The sequence below is a fragment of the Babylonia areolata genome, chromosome 18 (assembly GCF_041734735.1).
Source record: "Babylonia areolata isolate BAREFJ2019XMU chromosome 18, ASM4173473v1, whole genome shotgun sequence".
Classification (NCBI taxonomy): Eukaryota; Metazoa; Mollusca; class Gastropoda; order Neogastropoda; family Buccinidae; genus Babylonia; species Babylonia areolata.
Window position 1 is genome coordinate 13,258,025 of NC_134893.1, and position 16,514 is coordinate 13,274,538.

Here is a 16,514-nt window from a genome sequence, read left to right on the forward strand (position 1 = left end):
TATATATATATATATATATATATATATGTGTGTGTGTGTGTGTGTGTGTGTGTGTGTGTGTGTGTGTGTGTGTTTATTTATCTATTTATTTATTCATATGCACAAAGTATGCTGACTGGATTTGCTTGAATGGGCATGGGTTTTCTGTGCGCGAAATAATCAGTAATCAACTACTTTCTTTGAACAGAAACGCCCATTTTTTCCTGTCAACAGTTAATAGAACTGACTTTTTTTTGTATATGGAAGAAATCAAATCATTGTGCATTTACACGTTGCCTGTCTGTCTGTCTGTCTGTCAATATGTTTCTCAGTGTTATTCAATTTGTCATTTATATTTTTTCATGTTTATGTGCTTATGTACTAACTTTCTTTCCATGTAATAAACATATTACTTCATTTTTGACTCACTTGTGTAAACAAAGTGACTCTATATTTGAACCCGGTGTTCGGTTGTCTGTGTGTGTCTGTCTGTCTGTCTGTCTGTCTGTCTGTCTGTCCATTGTAAACTTTAACATTGTCATTTTCTCTGCAAATACTTTGTCAGTTGACACCAAATTTGACATAAAAATAGGAAAAATTCAGTTCTTTCCAGTCATCTTGTTTAAAACAATATTGCACCTCTGGGATGGGCACAAAAAATTTTAAAAAATGAAGCCTAATTATATGCAAACTGCATTTACTGTTACATTTATATTTTCTGTATTCTCTAAACTTGGCACTTTGATCTGATATTCTGACTCAACAACAAGAGCAGTCATTATCATCATTTTTTGTTCAAACAGGAACTTCTTTTACTAAGCATGGAAGTTTTATTTATTTTGCAAACGTTTTGGTGCAGATAGGAAAAAAGGGAAATTACTCTGTAATTAATGCTAGGGGAGTTAATTTGCTTTAAACTGATCTTTCTCATCTTAAACATTACATTTTGAAATTATACTCAATACATAAAAAGCTTGGGTTTTTTTTTTAAGTGTATCACAAGTGAGTCTTGAAGGCCTTGCCTCTCTTGTTATCATTTTTTTGTTCAAACAGGAACTTCTTTTGCTAAGCATGGAATTTATATTTCTGGTGTATCTCTTTGGTGCAGCTAGTAAAAAAGGGAAATTAATCTGTAATTAATGCTAGGGGGTTTAATTTGTTTTAAACTGATCTTTCTCATCTTAAACATTACAGTTTGAAGTTATACTCAATACATAAAAAGCTTGTGTGTTTTACTCTCAGTGTACAGAGCTATCACTATGTTCATTTGCCCAATTGGCCTTTTTCGGAAAATACTATAAAAAAAAATCAATACTACGAGTGGACGTTATAGATCTATTGGCGGAGCCCTGAAGGTCATGGGCAAAAATCAATTGCGTTCACATATTTATACATATTCAAGGTGCGTGCTCATATTCCTTGCAAACGCGAAGGACGACATTTTATTTCAAGTAGTTGACCTGCCTGTTCAATTCAATATTCAATCGACAATGCACGATTACACGTGATGGAAAGTTGGAGAAGGTGACCGTTAAATATTTATTCAGAGAAAAATTTGTGAACGCCTCGCCGCTTACTGGATTATACCCCAAACTGCCATAAAAATATCAACAAAATCAATTGGAATCACCAATTCTTTTCAGTTAAAAATAACAAACCATGAGAGTTAGTACCCTTGATGAAACGTAAACGTTCCCAGTCTTGACTTTTCTCAAAATTAAGTCCTTTTCACTTCATACGACGTTTATAAGTACGTGTACTTGGATCTGCATGTTATTAGTTTAACAATTACTCAATTTTCATATAAACTTTAAAACTATAAAACTAGATTAGTAGATGGTAAAATGGGGCGTCATTTACCCCGAGACATGCGACGTAAGTCGGTCCACTTCTATTTTTAGATCAGTGAAGTCGGTCATGGGAGTTTGTGACACACACACTGTGTTCGACAAGTTCAAAATACTACAATAATTCACACACACACACACACACACCCACACACATTCTCATTCTGTGAACTGCGTTACATTATACTGTGTATAACTATATAAACTCTTTCTTTATTAGCACTGTTCGTGACTGGAACCATCTGGACGAGGCAATGGTGACAGCAACACCTGTCGAGAGCTTCAAAGCACGTCTCTCAGGACACCACTAGTGCTAGGCTGCGCACTCCCCCCACCGTTGCGTTTATGTCATAAGTGGCTGTAGCAACGTACCCTACAGATACAGATATATATATATATATATATATATATATATATATATATATATATTTTTACCTGTCTGGGTATTTACCAGTGTGTTTTTTTTTCATAGAGCAGAGCCCAAAATACCAAGAGGATTTGACCTAATTGTGTATATATATGCTTGTACTATAATTTTGTTCATGCATGCATGATATGAAATTTGCAATCACTACATTAGAAACTATAGATCAGATGTATTTTACTGTGTTTGAATTCTCTCTCTCTCTCTCTCTCTCTCTCTCTCTCTCTATATATATATATATATATATATATATATATATAGATAGATAGATAGATAGATAGATAGATAGATATTGTGTGTGTGTGTACCGGTCATAGACTTTAAAGTTGGCCTTTTCTTGACTGATACAAGTGGCATTGGAAATGAACTTGACAGGATGGCAGGTATGAATAAGACCCTTATTAAAGTCATGAATATATGGTAAGATGATATGGTCAAGGTCACTACTTGGAAAAATTGAAAAGTGTAAGATAGAAAGCGTGATATGAATTCAATTTTAATCAACCTTGGTCTTGTGACTGGCTATGGGTGCAGCATAATCCCTTAAGAAATTCAAAATCAGCTAGAGGTTAAGAGTAAAGGTATACCTAGCATACGATATTGATAGGAAATATTTCTACATGCAAGAGAGAGAAGGTCTTTTACAGATATTCTTCAGGAAACTTGGTACAATGATTGGTCATTGGTCACACCTATGAAAAGAAGCAAAGTCAAAGATCAAGGTCACAACATAGCCTATTGGGAAAAAGGATAAGAGAACTTTGTTTCTTCCATTCAGTTTTCATTGGTATACCATGTTGTTGTTTGTTTTGGCCAGAACGTCAATGCAATGCAAATTTAGATGTCTAAGGTCAAGGTCACATCAATGAGTCTTTTTGTCAGATTATCCCTTTCGCATGTTTTTTTTTTTCTCCATAATTCCTCTGTTTGATAAAGTGCATACCACAAGTGACGCTTTTAGGCCTTGCCTCTCTTGTGTTTACATCTAATCACACAGGGCTTTGGCCTTAATGAATAAATTCTGATTCTGGTTCTCTCTCTGTCTCTCTCTCTCTCTCTCTCAGCTGTGGAGAAAACCCTGTCCGCTCTACCAACAGTGACCAGTTGGAAAATTGGGGGGGGGGGGGGGGGGGGGCGGGGGGGCAGGGAAGCACAGAGATCATCTTGCGTCTGAAACCAGTCAGCAGCCAAACTTTGTCAGCAAACACGGCGGTCCCTGTCTCAAGTATAACTACACACGTGCAGCTGGCAACTGAAAGCACAGGCAAGCAGCAGGTGTGGCAGGTGGTGGTGATTGTCCTCAAATAATTAATTATTCGGAACGGCCATAATTCAATGAACACGGAAAAAAAGGGTGAAAAAACAATTTCAACGCGCACAGATAGGAGTGAGGTGTTGGATACTCACGTGTCATGTGTGCCATTCAACCTTGACCTTTCGTGTTCACAGTGAACCATGAATCGACAGTTGTCGTCTGTAGTGGCCGGCTGGATTATATGCTTCATGGAAAGATACGCGACCATACTAACCTTGGTGATTGGCTGGCGATTTCGCTTTATCTGTAGCCATATTTTCCATTACTTTCTTCTTTTTTTTGGGGGGGAAGACTCTACTGTAATCTTGCATTACATTCATTTTCTCTAAGGGTGTTGAAAATCATCTCTTAGTGTCCATTTAATTTTTTTTTTAATTTTAAGCCCTGTTCTTCGACCTGTAGAGGAGCCGCTCTTAGATTTTAACATGTGGATTTTGACATGCTACCGTTGTTCTTGTTATGGTTCTGCTTGTTCTATACTTACCATGATCCACTTCTGATCCACATAAAGTAAACAAGTTAAAAAAAAAACAAAAAAACCGTATTTACCTTGCATGGACCATACCGTATCCCCATCCATTTACACACACACACACACACACACACACACACAGAGAGAGAGAGAGAGAGAGAGAGAGAGAGAAATATATATATATATATATATATATATATATATATATATATATATAATACATATGTATGCATGTACATGAAAGGACGGATAATCTGGCTGTAATCTAAGCACTTACCACATGCACGGTTTTCATTCATTATCATCCAGCCGACCACCACCAAAGACCATGTCATGATCAAAATTCGTTCAAACAAAGTCACTGATTAGACGTACCATAGAAGACCTTTCACAACTTGAAACAAACTAACGCTGAACCAAAATCACATGGAACAGCACCAATAGAAGGGGAAAAGAAAAGAAAAGTACAAAATACTCCTTGAAGGCTACTTACCACAAGCACAATGAATCAGGGAATGAATAATAAGTGACTCACTCATACACGACACAGAATGACAACCGCCGCCTCAAGGTGAGAGTGCAGTCCAGCCGGTACGCTGTGAAGCCTGAGAGGAAGTGTCAAGCAGATGTCACAGGACAGCAGCCGCAAGCTGCCGGCACGTTCGCTTTGGAACATCCTACTCTTTGCCGTAACCCATGAATCACACTGTGCACATTGAAGCGATATGGTTGATTGTTGTTTTTGTTTTACGTCGTGTGTAGAAACTTCAAGACCGAAATATCATGTGTAGTTTGTCACATATTCGGTCATCATGGCACTGTGTTTCGAGTCACTGCTTTTTGTTGTTGTTGTTGTTGCTGCTGTTGTTGTTGTTTCGTTTTTTTACGAGTCGTTTAACCTGTAAGCTGAAGCATTCTTCTTCTTTCTTGTAACGCTTTCAGACACGGTGACTTAAAGAAGGTAAGTGGTACAAGACAATATTTGCTTTCTTCCAGAAAATAATTACGCTTGTAGATACAATGTTGTATGTAGAGGATGATCGTTTTCAGATTATGCATATATATATATATATATATATATATATATATATATATGTATATATATTGCCATTTTAACAGTATTTAGTTTTGTGTCTTGTGATAATGTTGCTGTTATGTTATCTTTGTCTAGCCAGCTAAGTCGCCTGTATGTGGAGGGCCTAAAAATAATATCCAAAAAATTGTGTGTGTCGGGGGGGGGGGGGTTATTTGCCTGTATTAGTATGGCGCTTACAGCCTAATTAAGACAGTATGTTTTATATGAATTCATTTTATTACTGTCATTATTAATAACCATATGTCCGTGTGTCCATTTCAACCGTTTCCCTTGCGATGAAAGTTCTTCTCTTTGAAATAATACTATCAGTTTCATCTCATATGTCCGCGTGTCCATTTCAACCGTTTCCCTTGCTATGAAAGTTCTTCTCTTTGAAATATACTGTCACTTTCATCTCATCTGTCAATATTACATTAATAAACAATTTTATCATCATAGGCAGATACACAGATAGGTCGCTGGACACAAATATACTACTCAACACTTGCTAAGGATGTCAAATTCAACAAAGCAAAATGAACAGTACCACAACTTTATTCAAAATAAAATGGATAAATTGCATTCTTTGTTTAGTAATCAACTTGAAACAACGCAATTTCATTGCAAGATTGCACAAATAGATGTAGTTACAAAAAGAACAAGAGAGGCAAGGCCTTCAAGACTCACTTGTGATACACTTTTAAAAAAATCCAAGCTTTTTATGTATTGAGTATAATTTCAAAATGTAATGTTTAAGATGAGAAAGATCAGTTTAAAGCGAATTAACTCCCCTAGCATTAATTACAGAGTAATTTCCCTTTTTTACTATCTGCACCAAAACGTTTGCAAAATAAATAAAACTTCCATGCTTAGCAAAAGAAGTTCATGTTCGAACAAAAAATGATAATAATGACTGCTCTTGTTGTTGGGTCAGAATATCAGATCAAAGTGCCAAGTTTAGAGAATGCAAAAAATATAAATATAACAGTAAATGCAGTTTGCATATAATTAGGCTTTTTTTTCTTTTTTTGTGCCCATCCCAGAGGTGCAATATTGTTTTAAACAAGATGACTGGAAAGAACTGAATTTTTCCTATTTTTATGTCTAATTTGGTGTCAACTGACAAAGTATTTGCAGAGAAAATGTCAATGTTAAAGTTTACCACGGACACACAGACACACAGACACACACACACACACACACACACACACACAGAGACAACCGAACACCGGGTTAAAACATAGACTCACTTTGTTTACACAAGTGAGTCAAAAATAAGGTAACCATCAAAATGAAGCTAATTCTAGGCATGGAATGACAAAGTTATTTTCTGCAAATCTAAGTCAGTGTTGGCAAATGCACATGAAATGACATGTCAGTAGCGTGTATGGCCTCCACCGGCCTGGATCACTGCCCTGCAGCGCCTGCACACGCTGCAAATCAGGTCCCTGATCTCTTGCTGGGGGATTCTGTCCCGCTCTTCTCGCAGGGCGACTCCAAGGTCAGCGAGGGTCAGTGACTGGGACTGTCGTGCTCGTACAGCTCTTCCAATCATGTCCCGAACATGCTCAGTTGATTCATGTCTGGGGGCCTTGCCGGCCACTCCATTCGCTGGATTGTTTCCTCCTTGAGGTACTGCTCAACGATACGAGCACGATGACGCCGGGCATTATCATCCTTTAGGATGAAGTCCTCGCCGACGGCACCAGCATAGGGTCTGACACGGGGCTCTAGAATTTCATCCCTCTACCTGGCAGCAGTGAGAGTGCCGTTTTCCAGCACATGCATGTCGGTTTTCCCATGTATAGAGATGCAGCCCCACACCATCCGGGGGGGCTCCGCCATAGCGGTCATGCTGATCCAGGTACGCTGCCTGGAATCGATGGTTTGTGTCTCAATACTCTCCTGCATCTATCAGTCATGTCCAGGCAGAACCTGGATTCATCAGTGAAGACCACAGGAGTCCAGCCAGCTAAGGTCTTAACTTCATGGTCCCTGACCCAAGTAGTCTGGCTCTGCGGTGGTTCTGGGTCAAGGCGATGCGGATGACTCGAGCTCGGGAGGCCAGGCCAGCATCGTGAAACCTTCTCCTTATCCTCTGATACTCTCTGTCCAGTAGCGTGCTGGAGGTCACTTTGCAACTGGGTGGTGTTCCAGAAAGGGTTGCGTTGTGCCTGTAGGACGAGATACCGGTCGTCTCTTTGCGAAGTAGCGCGCTCGGACCCTCCGGAGTGACACCTAGATGCTGACCCCATCGTCTGATAGTGATTCCACATGCCGGAGATAATGCTCTGCGGCACCCCAAGGGCATCGGCCACATGCCACTAAATGACCCAAGTTTCCAACATCCCCACTTCTCTGGCCATCTCAACTTCAGAAAGCTGTCTTCTTTGCACGTGACGAACCATTGTGCAACAGTAAGAAGTGCAAAACTGCAAATGATACCGCAGTACACCACATGTCTCAGAACATGAATTTCCCCTGACCAGCGTTCACCCGCCTTTTTGATGGTCATGCAGTTCACGTGCTTTTTGTGCACTATGTAGCTCCGCGATCGCTCCCTGGATAACACATCGGCCTTGTGTTCGGTCATTATTGAATGATGAATGATGAACACTGTGATAGTAAATGATATCCTTACCAAGTGTTGAGTGGTATAGTTTCCAAAGTGAAAAAAAAAAATCACATGAAAAACACTTCGTTTTTTTTGTTTTGGTTTTTGTTGTGCAGCTAGCTTTGAGGGAGCGCAAATGAAAAACAAGTTTCACATGAAATAGATGCTTTCTTCTGCATCATATGCACCACCACTATGATATTACTGCATATTAATCATAATATCAACAAAAAGCGCTTCAGTCTGTCAGTTGCCACACTTCGTTGAACAGCTGTTTCTTTCACAGTCCAAAGTGTGTGATGTGACCGTAGATATTTTATTGTGGATATCACACGCTATCGTTGGTGTACATATTTTGTACATACCATGAACACAATTACAACAAGAGCAGCAAGACCTTCAAGACTCACTTGTGATACACTTCTTTTTTTTTTAAATTTAAAGAAATGAAAATATAGAATTATTCGTTCGGTATTTGTTATTATAAAGCTTCGAGTTTTAAAAAAAAAAAAAAAAAAAAAAAAAAAAAGTCCTGAGAGCAGATTCGAACCCAGCATGTTTGGGTGGAAAGGAACTGTCTTAGTCACAGCACTGTTGCGGATCTAACGATGACCTTCAAAGCGTGATAAATCGATGGCGGTGTTCGAAGTAACAACGCTGTTTAAATTCTGTTATTTCGGTATATCTCCCACATTGAAGAATTCTTTAAAGTCCGCGGTAAAGGAGACGTTGCCATCGCCTCAAGCACACTGCAACATTCAGCCGTTTTCTCTGGATCTAGATAGATGTTCGACAAGTTTAGTTACACCCGCCGGGAAACTACGACAATTTCGATTATTTTTTTCTTTTGTGCTCATTCTAGTTACATCAATATCCACTTCAAAATATTCATATGCAGTAAACACGTCGATGATGTAGTTTGTGTCACTGTATGTGTTCTGTCCAGATGTTGTATTTCGGTTCTTTTAATTACGAGCAAGAAAAAACAAGATCTGCACAGACCAGCCTACACAAGTCTGACCAAAACTCAGTGAAACGGTCAATTCAAATTTTCTTCTCTGTTGATACTAGTTAATTCAGCGTCCACTTTAGAATATTCATATGCAGTAAACACGTCGATGGTTATATATATATATATATTGCCATTTTAACAGTATTTAGTTTTGTGTCTTGTGATAATGTTGCTGCTATGTTATCTTTGTCTAGCCAGCTAAGTCGCCTGTATGTGGAGGGCCTAAAAATAATATCCAAAAAATTGTGTGTGTCGGGGGTGGGGGTGGGGGGGTTATTTGCCTGTATTAGTATGGCGCTTACAGCCTAATTAAGACAGTATGTTTTATATGAATTCATTTTATTACTGTCATTATTAATAACCATATGTCCGTGTGTCCATTTCAACCGTTTCCCTTGCGATGAAAGTTCTTCTCTTTGAAATAATACTATCAGTTTCATCTCATATGTCCGCGTGTCCATTTCAACCGTTTCCCTTGCTATGAAAGTTCTTCTCTTTGAAATATACTGTCACTTTCATCTCATCTGTCAATATTACATTAATAAACAATTTTATCATCATAGGCAGATACTCAGATAGGTCGCTGGACACAAATATACTACTCAACACTTGCTAAGGATGTCAAATTCAACAAAGCAAAATGAACAGTACCACAATTTTATTCAAAATAAAATGGATAAATTGCATTCTTTGTTTAGTAATCAACTTGAAACAACGCAATTTCATTGCAAGATTGCACAAATAGATGTAGTTACAAAAAGAAAAATAAGGTAACCATTAATTCAGCGTCCACTTTAGAATATTCATATGCAGTAAACACGTCGATGGTTCATTAAGTGTCATTGCATGTTTTATGTCAAGAATTTGTATTTCTTTCCTTTTAATTGCGAACAAGAAGCAGAAGTTGTTGTTGTGGGGTTTTTTGTTGTTATTGTGGGGTTGGTTGCTCTGTTCGCTGTTGGTTCACAAACCCACTTTAGAACTTTTAGAGAGAGGGCAGAGCTCAGGTGTGCATGTGTGTGTGTGTGTGTGAGTGGGTGGGGGTGGGGGGAATGAAATATGCTATTGTTTGTCTCGTTTAGTAATTTAGAGGTTATTGTAATAGGAAATATGATGTATTTATAGATTTGATTCTTTTTATTATCCATTTCGGATGACGTATTACCTGCGCACACACACACACACACACACACACACACACATGCCCAAACACACACACACACACACACACACACACACACACACACACACATACATACCCAAACAAACACACACACACACACACACACACACACACACACACAAACACACACACATACACACACGCGCGCCCACACGCACGCACACACAGATACACACGCATTCACTCATAAACAACTATTAGATATAAATAAATGTGTATTATTTCGTGGTTTATTTTTAAAAAATCGAACTCATATACATTAAATTATCTAAATACATCCATCAAAATCAAACATACTTTAGATTATTCTAATACACGTTATGATTTCAGAGCAAAGTTGGACAGCAAAAACCACTGGAAAAGTAGACTTTTGTTGTGATGCATTGTTTTTCATACACACCGTTTTGTCATAAGAATCATGTACTTTCACTTATGAAAGTTTCGTGGGTCCCATAAAAAATCTTAAAGAATTAATCAAGACTTCGTGAAGAATCTTAAAAGATAAACACTGAGTTCATGAAATTTATATACAAAAATAGTATACATGGATGTCCTTAAAATCACATCAACAACAATACTAGAGGGATTTCTTTTAATCATAACAACAACAATAATCCAGTTTATGCCGTAATTATTCATCAGCTACTTTTCCGGAATGCCAAACACACAGCAGTCACAGTTCCCTGCGTCATTTTGATTGTCCTTCGGCAGGATTGTCCCTTTTCAAGATGGGCTGATCTTTTTTTGGTACAAAAGAGTTAATTCAATCGACTTTCCACCACACCCACCATCATCATTCAACACTTTACCAAATTTGATGTACGTTGATAAGTTTCATCTGTCTACAAAATTTCATGTCTTTTTTTTTTTTTTAATCTGTTTATTTATACTGTTCATTATCCTACTTTATTTCATATATTTATTTTGTTTATTTGTTGATTTAAACTATTTTATTTTGAATAATTTTATTTATACTTATTTCATTGTTTCACGTGTCTGTCTATCAATTCATCTGTTTAATGTTGTTCACAGTTAACAGCCCCTATCGCGGAGTCCACTTTAAGGACTGAGACACGATGATTACGAAAATAAAAGACAAAACACACATACACACACACATACACATATCCTGCAATCAAAGAGCAAGAGGATACACGGGGTTCTGCAACAAGAAACCAACAACATGCATTCAAGGATGTTGGTTGCTAACTTAGCCTCTGAAACACTTCAATGCAATGGAGACTAGATTCTGCTGCTGGCACAAGCTATTTCACTCGATACATCACCTTCTGAATACACAACAAGAGTGATTAAATCCATTATAAACGCATCAAGGCCAAGTTCATTCAATATACAAACTGACTGACGACAGCGCAGGGTGGGCTGCCGGTACCCATCCCAGCGTGTACATTCTATACTTAGTCTTCTGCGTGGAGCGGACTTGCCAGCTGATCATTGTCTGCAATGGTAGCCTGTGATCAAATGGAGAGGACACTCTGGGAAACATAAATAAATGTGAACACATGTAGAAGGAGATATTATGAAATGATGAAAAAGAAACGAAAAAGCTGACAAATAATAGAGGAGTAGAAAATGAGAGGACATTTCTAATATGGGGGAGGGGGGGGGGAGGGGGGGAGAGAATATGATAGAAAGCTGCCAATGCAACACCACAGATGACTTGTAATTTGAAAAACAACAAAAACTTCCAAGCCTTTGTATGTGTCAGCATCATTGATTACTATCACCAAAGGGGTACTGGGCAAAAACATGCATATCAAATTTATTTCCGTATATATTTTGATTCTATCTTTTTCTTCTAAAGTAGTATCATTATTATCGTCATTGTTAAGCCCAGCCGACCGCACAGGTCCAACGTAGAAAAACCGTTTCGTATATAACCTTGGTATGCATCCTTTTGTTTCCTGTACTCTGATAGTGTATGTTGATACACACGAAAAATACAATTATGACCATAATTATATATAAATCAGTGGGTTTGTGTGTGTGTTTGTGTGTGTGTGTGTGTGTGTGTGTGTGTGTGTGTGTGTGTGTGTCTGTGTCTGTGTGTCTATCTGTGTGTCTGTGTGTCTCTGTGTGTGTTGTTGTTGTTGTTTTCATTCATCGGGTGTTTCACATGTACTCTGGATTTGGTCTGAGAGCCGAAAGTCAATGAATAATCACAGATGATGTACTAAAGCAACAGTTGATAACTTAAAGCAGTGCACTGCCAACACGAGCCATCTGACTAATACCTCTGAGGGACACTGGTGCCACATCTGACAGCACATATATTGCAGAACGTCTTGCAGCACGCTTTGCAACAACAGCACCACCACCACCAACAACAACAACCTCTGTCGTTATTCAAAAACCTGAACATGGGCCTGCTCTTAGTGATATGACAACACCACTGTTAACCATGTATCATAATTAACGATTTGACACCGTTATTTAGGGTCACAAAAGTTAAAGCACGTTAAACCTACAACGAAGGTTACAAAGAAGGATAGGTTATGATAAAGTAATAACGCATTTCTTAACGAAATCAATCATGAACACTTTCAGCAGACACTACAGTCTGAAAGACAGCTGAAATCTGTCCCGACTCTTAATTAATTTTGTTAAAACATAAGGCACTGTCAAAAGTATACGCCTGAAATTTTCAGGCTGCTACGCATTAAAAGGGTGAAAAGATGGTTTCAGCAAACAAAGACGAAAGCGGCGTATCACGAAGTCAACCAGCCGTTGTGTACAACTGGAACCTGGCTGTCTGTGGTTGTCTTTGGCACCGGTCACAGTGTGGGGAGAGGGTAGAGTGCTACAGGTATGGCATCAGAGCTGGGTAGATCTCCAACTGACTCCCCTTTCACCCGTTCAGGGGACCAGAATGACCCTGAGCCACTTGAAGAACCAGAGCCATCCCGTGGTGGTGTTGAAGGGAGAGACAGTCACCCTGTCCGCTCCGCAGAGACTCAGGCCCGGGTAGGCTGGAGCGACGTGTCTGCCGTCAGCAGCGGTTTGGAGTTCCCCTCCCCGTCCCTGTCCACCGTCTTCCCCCCGTTCTCCTCCACCCCGTCCTGCTTCCCCTCCCCAGTCTTCTCCAGCATCTCCTGGGCCACGTCCACCTCCATGTTCAGCCGGTACTTGTCCGCGCCGTTCAGCTTGGGCATGGCCGTCCTGGAGAAGAAGCCCAGGACGTCCAAGGAAGGAGGCAGCCAGTGGCGTCGGAAGAGCACGTTGGTGATGGCGGACACGACAACGATGGCCAGGAATCCGGACAGCATGGCCACGGACCTGAAGGGGAAGCCCTGGCCGTGGATGTCGTCGAAGAAGGGGTACTTGATGAGGGGCGGCATGCTGATGAGCGGCTCACCAGACAGCAGCCTGAGCGGCAGGGAGATGAAGAAGCCGGCCAGGCCGCCGTAAGGGTTGGTGCCCGGGATGAAGAGGACGCTGGTGAACTGCGGGAAGAGCACCACGTACATGAGGTCCGAGCACATGATGTACAGCCCGTAGATGCTCTTCACGCTGATGGCGATGACCGTGGCCACCACTCCCACCACCACGATGCCTATCCGCAGCACCCACACCATCTCCCTGTCTGAGGCCTGAAACGTGAACCACGCCAAAGACTGAATGATGTAAAATATCAACTACAAAGTAGCTTGTGACTATATTACAACACACTGGTCTGAATGATGTAAAATAGCAACTACAAAGTAGCTTGTGACAATAATACAACACACTGGTCCGAATGATGTAAAATATTAACTACAAAGTAGCTTGTGACTATATTACAACACACTGGTCTGAATGATGTAAAATATTAACTACAAAGTAGCTTGTGACTATATTACAACACACTGGTCCGAATGATGTAAAATATCAACTACAAAGTAGCTTGTGACTATATTACAACACACTGGTCTGAATGATGTAAAATAGCAACTACAAAGTAGCTTGTGACAATAATACAACACACTGGTCTTGAAATCACCCGCTTTCTTTGTTCACAAATTATGACTGATGTGCTTTCAGATGTACCCATGAAACGTGGTAAAAACACAATTTAAGCAGGGAAATATGTGAAAACAAATGTCATTGAAAATGCGAGGAAATATATATATATGTGTGTGTGTGTGTGTGTGTGTGTGTGTGTGTGTCTGTGTGTCTGTGTGTGTCTGTGTCTGTGTGTGTACATAGTTTACATAGTACACACTTGATATTAATATTGTAATTATTTGTCTGTGTGTCTAGCATTATGTTAAACTGAATATAAAAAAAATGTTTGAAAAAAAAGAAGACTGAATGAGCTGGGTGTATGTGTGTGTTTGGAAGGGGTGGTACGGGGTTGTGGGAGGATGGGGGTTGGACATAATGGCTTCATGCCCATTCCTGAACATCGGTGGTGACACAGACGGGCGCAATAGCCGAGTGGTTAAAGCGTTGGACTGTCAATCTGAGGGTCCCGGGTTCGAATCACGGTGACGGCGCCTGGTGGGTAAAGGGTGGAAATTTTTACGATCTCCCAGGTCAACATATGTGCAGACCTGCTAGTGCCTGAACCCCCTTCGTGTGTATATGCAAGCAGAAGATCAAATACGCACGTTAAAGATCCTGTAATCCATGTCAGCGTTTGGTGGGTTATGGGAACAAGAATATAGCCAGCATGCACACCCCCGAAAACGGAGTATGGCTGCCTACATTGCGGGGTAAAAACGGTCATACACGTAAAAGCCCACTCGTGTGCATACGAGTGAACGCAGAAGAAGAAGAAGAAGAAGGTGGTGACACATTAGCGTCCTTATATCATTAAGCTGATGTGAAAGGAGTCCATACGACCCTGTCCTTAAACAATAATTATGTGATCAAGGTTTAACGATATTTCCCAAAGGATCCATGTTTGAGGCAATAAAAGGGACGGGGTGCACATTACAATAGGTACGGCATTTAGCAAGGTGTCGGAAAAGGCTTTCATGCAGTCGTTCCTTTATATCTTGGAGAAATCAATGGGAGTATTCTAAAGGGAAATAAATAAGTTAATAGGGATAGATTGCGTTTGACTGCAATTATTTCCCTTGATACAGTTTGTGCATGTGAAACAATGCCTTTGGCTGTGATTATTTCCCTTGACGCGCAAAGTGCTTTTGAGGCCATGTGCTTCAGTGATCTGTTTCAGGCCAACATAGAATGAAGCTTTGTCTGACTGGAGAAGACGGGTGAGAAAGGTAAGTCGCGCGCGCGCGCGCGCGCGCGCGTGTGTGTGTGTGTGTGTGTGTGTGTGTGTGTGTGTGTGTGTTTGTCGTTCAAAGCAGGTGTCAGCAGATTCGAATCACTCACCAGACCTGGATGTTTACTAACCCCCTCCACAAGACCCTGACTGGTGCAAGGTCTGGGTGATAGTCTTTAAGATGAGATGATGATAAACTGAGATTTCACACAGAAAATAATGTTGTGACAAAAAGTAATACAAAACAGTGGTTGTCTTGGAAAAAAAATTGGTTTGCAAAAATACAAGAATATATGTATGTATACAATTACAATTTACCTCGATAGCTATGTTCCTGAGCAGCTTGGAACAGGATGCAAAAAAACCAAACAAAAAAAAACCAACAACTATGAACAAGGAAGAGCTGACCATTACACCAGTTCGGTGACAGTGAGCTGGTTATAGAAGGGAATTAAGTACGTTGATATGAATTAACGATTGCGGTTGCGACGGCGTCCCTTTGACAAATTTTATCGGAGCTAATTTTCAAAACTGCGACTTCATTTTTATATATTTTTAAGCCAACAGACTTCTGACTGGCTGACATGCATGCATGCACACATCACATACATACACATACACACACGCACGCGTCTAAATAAAAGACGTAAAATCGAGAAACGAACTCACACACACACACACACACACACACACACACACACACACACACACACACACACACACACACACAGGAGCAGGAGGCCGTGGGCGGGAGGGGGGCGTGATGAGGGGGAGTCAAGAGTCAGTCTGAGGAAAGCCTGACAGCCAGAGAGACCCTGACAGAGACCGTGTGAACACACGGAACAAAGCAGCACTGAGAGCAAAACAACCAACACTCCGGCCCACCACGACTGACTCACCACGGGCCTGATGGCGTTCTTGTACATGTTGTTGGTGAAGACGGTGGCAGAGGCCAGGATGGAGGAGTCAGCCGAAGACATGACGGCGGCCGACAGAGTGCCGATGCCTAGCACCCCGACGGCCGGGGGACACAGGTAGTGGAGGGCGAGGGGCAGGATGAAGCTGTAGTCCTCAGGACTCAGCTCTTGTCCGTACGCCGTCTGGTTCCAGTCTGCGCGCAACCCAGTTTACTTCAGTTCAGAATACTTTAGTGTCTGCTTCAACTCAGAAAATTCTCTTTTCGGCTCACTCGATGTGCCCGCCAGCAGATATCGAAAAGAAAAACGAACCAGTAACTGACACACCACCCTTCCCTGGTCACCACGCCACACATCAGTTATCATGTAAGACACATTCTCAATTCATTCTGTTCAACCCTTTAAACTGATCAGGGATGCGGAGATTGCACTGACATACATCT

At 40.5% G+C, this 16,514-nt stretch overlaps 1 protein-coding gene across 1 annotated transcript in view; it reads right to left on the reverse strand.

The window, feature by feature from the left end:
* Positions 1–12,759: 12,759 nt before the first annotated feature.
* Positions 12,760–16,514, reverse strand: part of LOC143292469 (high-affinity choline transporter 1-like) — a 27,100-nt gene continuing 23,345 nt past the window's right edge. The window contains exons 8-9 of the mRNA XM_076602781.1: positions 16,054–16,265; positions 12,760–13,532 (exon numbers count right to left, since the gene is read on the reverse strand). Coding sequence (XP_076458896.1) covers positions 12,897–13,532; positions 16,054–16,265 — 848 coding nt within the window. The 3' untranslated portion in view covers positions 12,760–12,896. The remainder of the gene's footprint in view (positions 13,533–16,053; positions 16,266–16,514) is intronic.